At 34.0% G+C, this 10,429-nt stretch overlaps 1 protein-coding gene across 1 annotated transcript; it reads right to left on the reverse strand.

Annotated features, from left to right (window-relative positions):
* Positions 1–575: 575 nt before the first annotated feature.
* LOC133305859 (ankyrin repeat domain-containing protein 2B-like) lies at positions 576–10,191 on the reverse strand. Its single transcript, XM_061506101.1, has 9 exons — positions 10,078–10,191; positions 9,933–9,996; positions 8,697–8,845; positions 6,520–6,729; positions 6,290–6,438; positions 6,002–6,167; positions 2,731–2,823; positions 1,105–1,244; positions 576–939 (listed from the first exon to the last, which is right to left on the reverse strand). The coding sequence occupies exons 2-9, from the start codon at positions 9,967–9,969 to the stop codon at positions 840–842; spliced, it is 1,044 nt and encodes a 347-aa protein (XP_061362085.1). The 5' UTR covers positions 9,970–9,996; positions 10,078–10,191; the 3' UTR covers positions 576–839.
* Positions 10,192–10,429: the final 238 nt, after the last annotated feature.

Raw genomic sequence — 10,429 nt, forward strand, 5'->3', positions numbered from 1 at the left:
ATCAATAACAAGTGATATTAGGAAGTTATCAATTTTGTAAAATTAAAGTGACTTGTGAAGTATAGCAATTATTAGGAAATGATGGTCTAATGAGAGGAATGAAAGTGATTGACACGAGTTTTATAGAATTTGAAAGTGAAAACCACTATTTTTATTTGGTGTAAAGATAAACCGGAAGAAGATAGGATTAGATGTTCATTTTAGTTCATGTTTGACTTGCTTAGTTTTGTTTTTGCACGGTTATATTAATTCTTTCGAAATAAATTTGAATTTATCCTAGACTCATGGAATTTGATGCAGTTTGATCGACTGAACCATTTTTCAAACAGTGAATAGAGTTATTCAATGTCCATAGGACAGGGAGAAAAAAGTGATGTGAAGTACGTTGGGTGAGAGGGAACACGTTGGACAACCTATATCGAAAGGGGGGAAAACACAAAGTCAAGATGAGGAGCATTAATCGGGAACCTAGACTACTAGATCAAACTTTTCAAAACCATGAACCAAATTTTTTGACTCCCCTGTTTCTTTGTGTTTCAGATAAACGTGTGACTACTAGAAATATAATTTTGAAATGAAGCAATGTAGTTATTGTATAATTTGAGTATAAAATATAATAATTATATCATGGCACAGGCTGTAGAACAATCCGTGCATTATAAATCACATAGATAACAAATTTACTGGGAAATGACATCCAACACACTTTCAAAGGAATATGGTTTAACACACTAAACGCTTGGAAGAAACCAGAAGATAAGTAAAGTCATGCCTCATTTTACACCCCCGTCTCTCCCCTTTTACTTGTTGGTGACCGCATGCCAACATGCCCTTTCAAACTAGAGGAAAGCATCTTTCTCAAGCAGCTTCAGGACATCATTTTGATTGTTTAGCTTTGCAACATCTATAGGAGTTTTCCCGTCCATATTCTGGAGGGTACTGCAAATTGAACGAGGGAAACAAGAATAAACGATGTATAATTAAAACAAATTAAGCACAAACCACTATATGCTTTAGGAAGGCATTCGTATGAGAACATTTGGAGCTTTTCAAAACAAATAAGCTGAAAGGAATACTAACAAATAAGCTGAAAGGAATACTTACACTGCAGCACCATTTTCAAGAAGAAGGGCCACACACTCCTTCCTGCCATAACCAGCCGCATAATGAAGAGCTGTGTTCTTATTCTTATCCAAAGCATCGACTTTTGCTCCAGCCTCGAGGAGAACTTGCACACACTTCACCTGGAATGATATCAGGAGCATCTTTTCAGCCATACTTTCTTGTTAGAGCCAAGCTAGAGTCCTAAAATTCTAATTTCTGATGATCTTTCTTGTTGCTTATAGCACGACACCCTTGAAGGGAGAGGGCTGGATAAAACTAGTAACTAAAATAACATCATCCACTCTCCCTTACCCCATCATTGCCACTATTCACCATCACCACTACTACTATCACCGTGATTAACACCAGTGCCATCAATGCCTTTGCCTACACCATCACTACCAATGTATTTATACAACTGTCACTGCTATCTTCACAACCACCACCCACGGGCAAAAATAAGAAACTTCATTATTTATACATCCAATTTTAAAATAATGGTGACACTTATAATTTTTTCAAAAGGCCTAGATGATATTTCCAAAGATAAAAATTAAACAAAATTTTAAATTTATTTCATTATCGCTTTTAAGAAAAAGGAAACTTTCATGCTAATCCCAGCTTTAAAATTATGGGGAAAATATAACTTAGAAATTACTTGCTCCAAATCGTGCTTTATATTTCTTCCTCAAAAGGTAATTCTAAGTTCTAACCAATTAGATTGATCTATATTAACTTAAACAAATCTAATGTTTTTTATAGAAAAGAAATTTTATTTGAGGAGCCAAAAATACCAAATGTTCAATCTCTCAGCATACCAAAATGTGAAACTCTCTTGAAAGTTGAAACAGCTATGAACTGAACACCAAAGAGACATCCATAAAAATGTTCACCATTCCAACCAAATGCACCAAACAAGATTTTTAGAATATAAGTGTTACTTATGAGTAGGGAGTCATGTTATGTCTACAGTCTTATTGGGTTGGCCTGGTACTAGTACACATACCCAAGCACATGACCTAGAATATTCATATCAATAGGAACATTAGCTTAGTATTTATAAAGTATGAAGACTCCAATGTGGACTCCACTGGCTTGCATGGGAGTCTGAGGATTTTGTAGGAATAAATTATGGACAAGTATCATTGCTGTATCTTATATCACATCTGAATATCAGTCTAATTAAATCGATATCATACAATTCAAAGTCTTTGTCTGTTTTCCTCCTTTTCCAACTAATCTATATATTTACAACATAGCCAAACACCAAACAGCAACAAAATTTTAGCCTCATTGTTTTCACCAAAATCTTTACACCAAACCATAAAAAAAAAAAATCAATTGTTGAATGAGACAGTCCATGCTTACTATGAACCTTAAAAAGTTGTTGTAAGTAAAAGTGGCTGCTTGATATTGCAAATATATACGTGTTCACCATGGTGGGGAAAAAAATCAAGGCTATTGAATCGTTAGTAAAGAATAACATCTTGAGCCTTAATGTGTTCTTTATTTACTTCTCACCATGTTTATAAAGAAAACCCTACCCAGCAACATAAGTAGAAATTCTAAGAAACAAAGAAGAGGTTTAAAAGATGACAAAAGCATTTTCTCTGAATAGTTGCATACCTCTCCATATCCACAGGCAAAATGCAAAGCGGTTCTTCCCTCTAAATCTTCTTCATCCTTGTCAGCACCAGAGGCTAGTGCATTTTTCAAGCCCTAATAGATTGGTGTAAAATTTCAGCTCTCAAATATTTCCTCAAATCATAACCATAAACATTAAAAACAATGGCTGAATTTAACTATTGGAGAACTAGCTACATGAAGGTTAACAATCAAAGTATCAAACCAACACTTGATAAATAAAAAATGTTAATTCTGTTTATTTTTCTATGCGTTCAAAGTTCAGAAAAGAAAATTAAGCATTACAACCCATGTATAGGACATGCAATTGCTATAATAAATGATTAATTTCCATTAGTTTGAAAAGCGATTCTTGTATGACTAATTTAAAAGTTTTTAAGCCTTCTAATTCTAGAAATGATTTCCCAACTTACTACTAAACTTCCTGTTTTCCAAAACCTAGTAAGACAATTTTTTTGAATAAAAGGAGGAATTTGGAGGATAAGGCATCCCCGTAGACCAAAAAAAGGGAATAATAAAAACACAGCAATAAAGAGAAAACACTTATGGAGAAAAGCTGCCCAATTAGCTGCTCAGCTAATGAAATGTCCTTAAAAATACAAGTGTTATTTATGCTCCAACCAAATGTACCATACAATAGCATGGATTGCATGTTGCCATAAAAGTTTAGCCTATTTACTTCTGCCAAACCCACTAAACCTAATCAACTGAAAAATTGTTTAAAGACCTAGGACAACACATTATTAACCAAAAGAGCAGAACAACCTTTTCCATAAAGAGAAAGCAGTAAAACAATGTAGGAACAAATGAGGAACTAACTCTGAACAAGCACAAGAATGAACCCTTATATGGCCGGCAAAATTGCAAAAAGTCGCTAGTGTTAATTTTATAAAGAATCGTTGTCCCAATAAAGAACTTGACATTAGAGGGAACTTTGGACATCCAAAGGAGTTTAGCCAGATAGAAAGCAGCTCTATTCAATGAATGAATTAGAAATTGGGAAAATAATTTGCAAGCAAACAACCCAGAAGGGTGAAGAAACTAAATCCTATGTTCCAAATTAGAAGAAAAATGAATAGTGTTAATGACACTCAAAGAGACTCTAATTCATAAAATTCCATATTATTTAAATTAAGAAAATAGAGGAAAGAATCTCTAAACAAGCATTATCCTATCCATTGGTCCTCCCAAAATTTAACATGAGAACCATTACCTACCTTCAAGGAAAGCAAATAGCTAACGGAAGCATATCCCTCTAACATAAACTTCTGGGAACTTATATGAGAAGCTCAGATTGCTGAACTGATCTCCAACCCATTTTCAATTAAACCATACTTAGCTCGGTGATCTGACACCAAAGGGAGTAAGGTTCAAATCCTTTTCATCTTAGGACAACAATAAATCTCTCCATTCACCAGATAAACATGTCTATTCTCCACTACACCTGACCATATAAAATACATCATAATCTTCTCAATTGTTTGGATTCCTCCCACAATGATATGGAACAAAAATAAGTAGTAGAGACTCGTTATGGAAAGACAAGACTCAACAACTGTAACGTGTCACCCGAAAAAAAATAAGCTCCCATCCTATTTTCAAGGCACTAATCTTTTAAACAATTAGATCCCAAATAGAACCAGCTATAGGTCTACCATCCAAATGGACTCACAAATAAACAAGAGGCCACACCAAAATCTGACAACCAGCAATAAAAGGAAAAGAAGAGAATTCAAGTATCTACACTAATACCAGCTAAACCACTCTTGGACAGATTATTTCAACACAGATGTTATCTCATAAAGTGTTACGATTGGGATTGGGATTGGATTGTAATATAGCCTTAATTAGGGGCCAAGTTAGGTAGAATGATGGTTGTGACAGTTGAAAAACAGTTAGGAGTAGTGACGGGGCAGTTTCCTTGTGAAGCTTATACATTGGTATAAAAGAAAAGAAGGAGGGCGGGGGTTACACTCCTCTGTTAAGAGAGGTTAGAGAATTAGTGAGTGACTGAGTCAATCTCAGGGAGAAGGGAGCATTTCCCTTTGAAGAGGTTCTCCTCTTGTAATCTTTCTGTAAACTTTCAAGGATAAAAGTGTTCCTCTCTTATTCATTTTCCTATCTTTCCCTTCCCCATTCCCACCACTGCTGTAGTTTTCAACTTCTGATTTCCAGAGCCGTAATGTAAAGTTGAAAACAGAGAGTGCTTTCATAAAACTATGTCTATCCTCATATAAGAACAAGATGGTATCAACTATCAACAACAAACTTCAAATGAGAGATCACTAGCACATCTGAACCCACTTTCACTCCTTTTATGAAATCTCTCGCAACTGCTCTAGAAATTAAACAATTATCAAACTCATGGGAGCCTCTTATACCAAGTCAAGAACCAATTCTCCTATAATAAGCTTAAGCTATTAGCTGCATGCCCAAGAATGGTTTTTTTTCACTACAATAAATCAGCCTCTTTGATATGTTGCTCATGGGAGTCTAGGAAGTTAAGTCAGTTTAAAAGGTTTATTTGTGGTCTCAAATAATCTTCTATAGTTGGGTTCAAAAATTTTAGAAATCTGTGTCTAATTTGGGACAAAAAGACTTTACAGATCATTATATTTTTAGAGGCACCAACATAGTGTTACTATAACACTTGTGGTCTTCGTGGATCATATTGTTATCACAGGTGATGACTAGAAGGGTATTTTAAACCTCAAAAGCTATTTAGGTCAGCATTTCCATGCCAAGGACCTTGGTAAGATTATAATTTTTGGGACATAGAAGTGGCCGGATCAAACTAAGGATTTTTTCTTCATCTGAAGAAAATGTGTTACTAATTTATTAGAGGAAACAGGTACTCTCCAAAGCTAAACCAGTAGTTACTGAATCCTAATTTGAAAATTCATCCCAATATAGAATGCTAGTTGGAAAACTCATTTACTTGATTGTGACTCAACTAGACATAACGTATTAGACAATCCATATAGAATCCAAGAGTTTCAATTCCAATTGTTAACTCATTACACTCCAAGTCTGGTTTCATTGCTTCAAATTCCCTATGAACTCAATATAATTCGTGTATTCCACATCAGAACCTTCTACCTAAAAATGTCCCGCATCTGCATATCTACAGAATTTGTCTTTCACTGTTTCATCTCAAATAACTTCAATCATAACCAAAAATTCACAATGTCTGTCAAAAGGAAAAAAAAGGTTTATAAGCAAATGCATGTATACAAAAAGTGATATGTTGTACCTCCACATCACCAACACTAGCAGTACGATGAACAATTGATTCATCTTCATTTCCCAACTCTGTCTCATCTAGTCCAGATTTTTCAGCAGAAGCAGTAGCATCTCCAGAATTTGCAACGCCCATGGCTTGTCCCAACTTCTGCAAAACCTCCTCATCATTCCAGTATCTGCATGAAAAGTATCACTTCAGAAAGTATATCCATATTTAATACAGCAACATATTATGGGGGAAATATGGAAATGTCAAGACTGTAAAGGATAACTAAAAAAAAAAAATTAGCATCTAAACCTCATCATAGCAGAAGGACCACCAGTCTCTATCTCATCTAAAATATGTTTCAAAGATGGATCTTCCTTGATGCGTGCCATTCTCTCTTCAAGCTGATCTTTATTTGATGGATTAGCAAAACCTTCAAGCATGGCAGACATAGATGGATCCTGTGATAGAGAGCATATCCATTTTATCAACCAGTAGAAATTTCTTGTAACAGAAATAAAATGGAAAGATTTTATAAATACCTGCATCAATGCATTACCCAGGCGCTCAGCCATGGTCATAAAATTAGGATTCTGCATAACCTGTTGCATGGTTGAAAGATATTGCTGATTATCAAAGTTAGGGATACCATCTGGTGTAGCTCCTTGAAAAGTTTTCTGAAGCTGCTCAGCCATCTGATTGAACGATGGATCTTTTGCTATCTGCTCAGCCAAATCCTTGATACTTGGATCCTACGCATTCCACATTTAAGTATTAGTAAGCCTATATCAACAAAAATCAATATTGATTACAAATTCACAATCGACTCCAAACTTCTGACAAATGACATTCCCATATGCGAGAAAAATGAAAGAGGGAAGACTCATGTCAAATCATATGATCATATGACAAATTCAAAAGCCACTATCAAGCAACCAACTCTCCCAAAAGCTTAAGGTGTTAGATGAAGTTAAATGAATAGTTTTATATTTTTTATATAAAAGTTCTAACACACCCCTGTCACAAAAGAGCCCAATGGGCTTGAAAGGTGGATAATGCATAGGCTCACCCACTTTGTTAAGAAATTACATCATATTTATTAGAAGAATAGGGGCGACAAGGACTACTTGGTCATAGAGGCGTTGATACCATGTCATTCAACCAACTCTACCAAAAACTAAAGTTGTTAAGTGAAGATAGATGAATGATTTTATATTTGTATATTATTATAGTTCTAACAGCCATCAAATACTTCTCATTTAAATTCTTCAATGGATTTCAATTATTAACTAGACAAAAGATTAATAAGATATGTTGAAATATGAGAAATTCTCAGTCTGAACATTATTACTTAATAGTTCATGTACAGAGGTTTACCTAATATAACTAATGTAGGTAATCACTTTCCTAGTAAAAAGCTAATCGATTATAAAGAAAAAAATACGAAACAAATCACACACCCATATATCTTTGCTATAACCTGTCCTCTCATAAACAGTCAATAAAAGAGAAAAACAAATCTACAATATTTACACAATTATTCATTCTAAATTTACAAGATAGCAACTATAAGAAATCAAACTATCTGTCATTTGATCCTTGCGGAGTACTTTCATGCAAACTTTTTTTCAATTTCAAAACTCATTAATTGAATAGAGTAAAATTTCATCTTTACAAACTTCTTCAGAATTACATAGTTCCCATTAAGTCAAATCTTTTATTTTGACTGCAGTGCCTGATAGAATTAACAACAATGACATGTTGCAAGTGCGTAGGCCACATTTGGCCATTTCCGCTAATATGTGTGTTATCATATGTGTGATCCAAGCCTAGAATCAGTTTCTCTTCTGTTCTTACAATGTTCTTTGGTTTCTTTATGGAATTTTTTGTTCGTAACTTTTGGAGAATGTTGGGCGTGCCCTAGGTCCTTGGACCATATTTTGATGACGAGCTTCACTAGTTTTGGTAGAAGTAGAAAAGCATAATTTTTGTGGCTATGTGAAACCTGTTAAACTTCGGTACATTTAATTGAACTATCTTTAAGGATAATTCTTTGGATGAGCAGCTACTTTGAGATAAGATTAGGCAATTGGCTTCTACATAAAAATGTAAAAGGCATGGTCTTTTTAAAGGGATTTCCGTTATTGATATGTTGAGGGATTGGGGAGCTTAACTTCAATTGTGTTTTCCATGACATTTTTGTTTTATTTTCTTTTATTATAAGGATGTATTATTGTCCTAACCCTTTGTATTAATCTTTCCTTTGCCTTAATGAAAATTTTCTTTCCTAAAAAATAAAAAAAAAATTCAAACTATATGCCACAATCTTATCGACAATTCCAACATGGCAACAACTATGAAAGGTTCACTTCTCTACTTTCATACAGCGGAAAGCTTTGAAAGAGAAGACAACTGAATTCCTAATGAAGGCTCACTGCCAACAGTGAAGATCTCTGAAAAAATTCAGAATTTTACTCCTCACAAATCCTGGCATCGTTGTTTAACCATAGGCTTGAAATCCAGTGCACCACTAAGACTTGGAAAAACATGTGTACAAAAATAATACTCTGCAAGACAGTAAATGCTCATAAAGCGCATGCAAACATACTCAACATTATTAACAATTAACATGACCTAAATATTAATAATAAATACAGAAGACATCATATCATATCATATATACCATACAAATATGCAAAGAAAGGAGACAACGATATACATTGATCAAACCAGACATTGCTGAGAAATCAAAAGGGTTGGCTGGAAACCCAGTTGCAGGTCCAGAAGCAGCTCCTTCTCCTGCCTGCGAATCTTTAGAAGACGTTTCATCTTTGGAATTTTTACTCTCTGCAGTACCAGCCTTATCATCTGAAAAAATCTTAACAAGTGTGAAACTAAGGCACTTTCAAGATTCAAGAATCTAAAGCAACTTGTTAACATTACAAGCACTAAAGCATACAAATGATGGGGGAAAAGTAAAAACAACCCAGTAATAAATCAACAAAAGAAAGCACCAATAATCAGATACCAAAATACTGAAATAAAACCTTCAAATAGTGGCTTGTTCTACAAGTAAAGGTACTCAAAGCAGATCCCAAAGAAATGAACACCAGGCTCTGTAAACTATCGTGACAAAATTTATGATAATAAGTGCAATATTTAAGTTTATGCAAGGGTTCATTAACAGCATATGTCAAGGACTAAGTAAAGCTTTCTGTATAATAGATGCATCGGCAGTTGCATTGGTGTTTCTAAATTAAAAATAATTTTGAATATTATAAAATATTAGTCATTATCAAATGCTGACTTATGTATTTATTTTAAAAACTGCAATTAATTTGCTATGAGAAGAGTGTATTTCACAGAAATCAATAACATTTAAATTCTTTTCAACCTGTGCATCTACAGCACAGGTTACAGGACGCTATATATAATGCTAAGAACAATAATAAAAGCATCAATAATGATATTACTAATTTTTTGTACTAAATTACTAACACATCAAAAAAAAAAAAAAAAAAATGTCATCCACACCGGGTTTTACGAGGAGAACTTATTTTTAACCTCTTACATGAGATTCACTAAGACATGCTTTGAATTTTCCGTTTTCAAATACATTTTGTTTATATATATATATATATTCCTCGTAACCTCATCATTCTTAACTTCTCTCTTTCTTCCATCTCAAATTATGCAACGCAACATATAATTGACCTTCATTTCGAATAAATCCTATCCCTAATTTTCGAATTTCCAGGACACTATCTCTTGATATCAAACTCATATTCTAATTTTGATGTACATCAAGCATGTTCTACACAAGCACAGAGACAAAAATACCAGAGATCCTATTGACCAAAGCGTTTACATACTGAATTCCAAGCTTTTGCTTATGCTTTTAGTAATAATATAATTACATAGATAAATAGGGCACAAAAAACAATGATATACATACCAGCGGGGGGTAAATCCTTTTGCGAATTAGAAGCCATAAGAGAAGGAAGGAACAATGAAAATAGCTGCAACAAACGCAGAGAGATAATTAAAGTTTGGAATTATCAGAGAGAAAGGGGAAGAGAAAGAGTTTGCAGAGTTCAAACCTAAATCTGATTGAATAGAAAGGAAGAGTGAGAGAGTGAGTGAGAGGAAGGAACTGTAAGAAGAAAGAAAACCCCTTTAAAGAAATGAGAAATAGTACAACACAATCGGTGACTTCAGTGGGGCCTCTCAATCCAAATGAATGGTTGATTGCGTTGCTGTTACCGGTGATTATGTATACCATCCTTTTGGTTTGTACATACTTAACTCTAAACAGCGTTTAAAATTTTTTTTATCAGAAAATTATAATTACTGGGATTATGGTACGAAAATAAGATTTTGGAGAAAGTTAAAAAAATTTATTTTGTAGGTAAAAATATGATCGAAAAAATTGGTTTAAATTTCCTGAATCAA

The sequence above is a fragment of the Gastrolobium bilobum genome, unplaced genomic scaffold, assembly GCF_033153095.1.
Source record: "Gastrolobium bilobum isolate Gb01-03AN ecotype WA unplaced genomic scaffold, APGP_CSIRO_Gbil_v1 utg20561, whole genome shotgun sequence".
NCBI classification, from domain to species: domain Eukaryota; kingdom Viridiplantae; phylum Streptophyta; class Magnoliopsida; order Fabales; family Fabaceae; genus Gastrolobium; species Gastrolobium bilobum.

Bases quoted from the DNA above. Each gene is read 5' to 3' on its own strand.
- LOC133305859 (XM_061506101.1), bottom strand. From the start codon at position 9,969: ATGGCTTCTAATTCGCAAAAGGATTTACCCCCCGCTG. The intron at 8,846-9,932 runs GTATGTATATCA...AGATTTTTTCAG, and splicing joins AAAGGATTTACCCCCCGCTG to ATGATAAGGCTGGTACTGCA. The intron at 6,168-6,289 runs GTTTAGATGCTA...CTTTTCATGCAG, and splicing joins GGTCCTTCTGCTATGATGAG to ATACTGGAATGATGAGGAGG.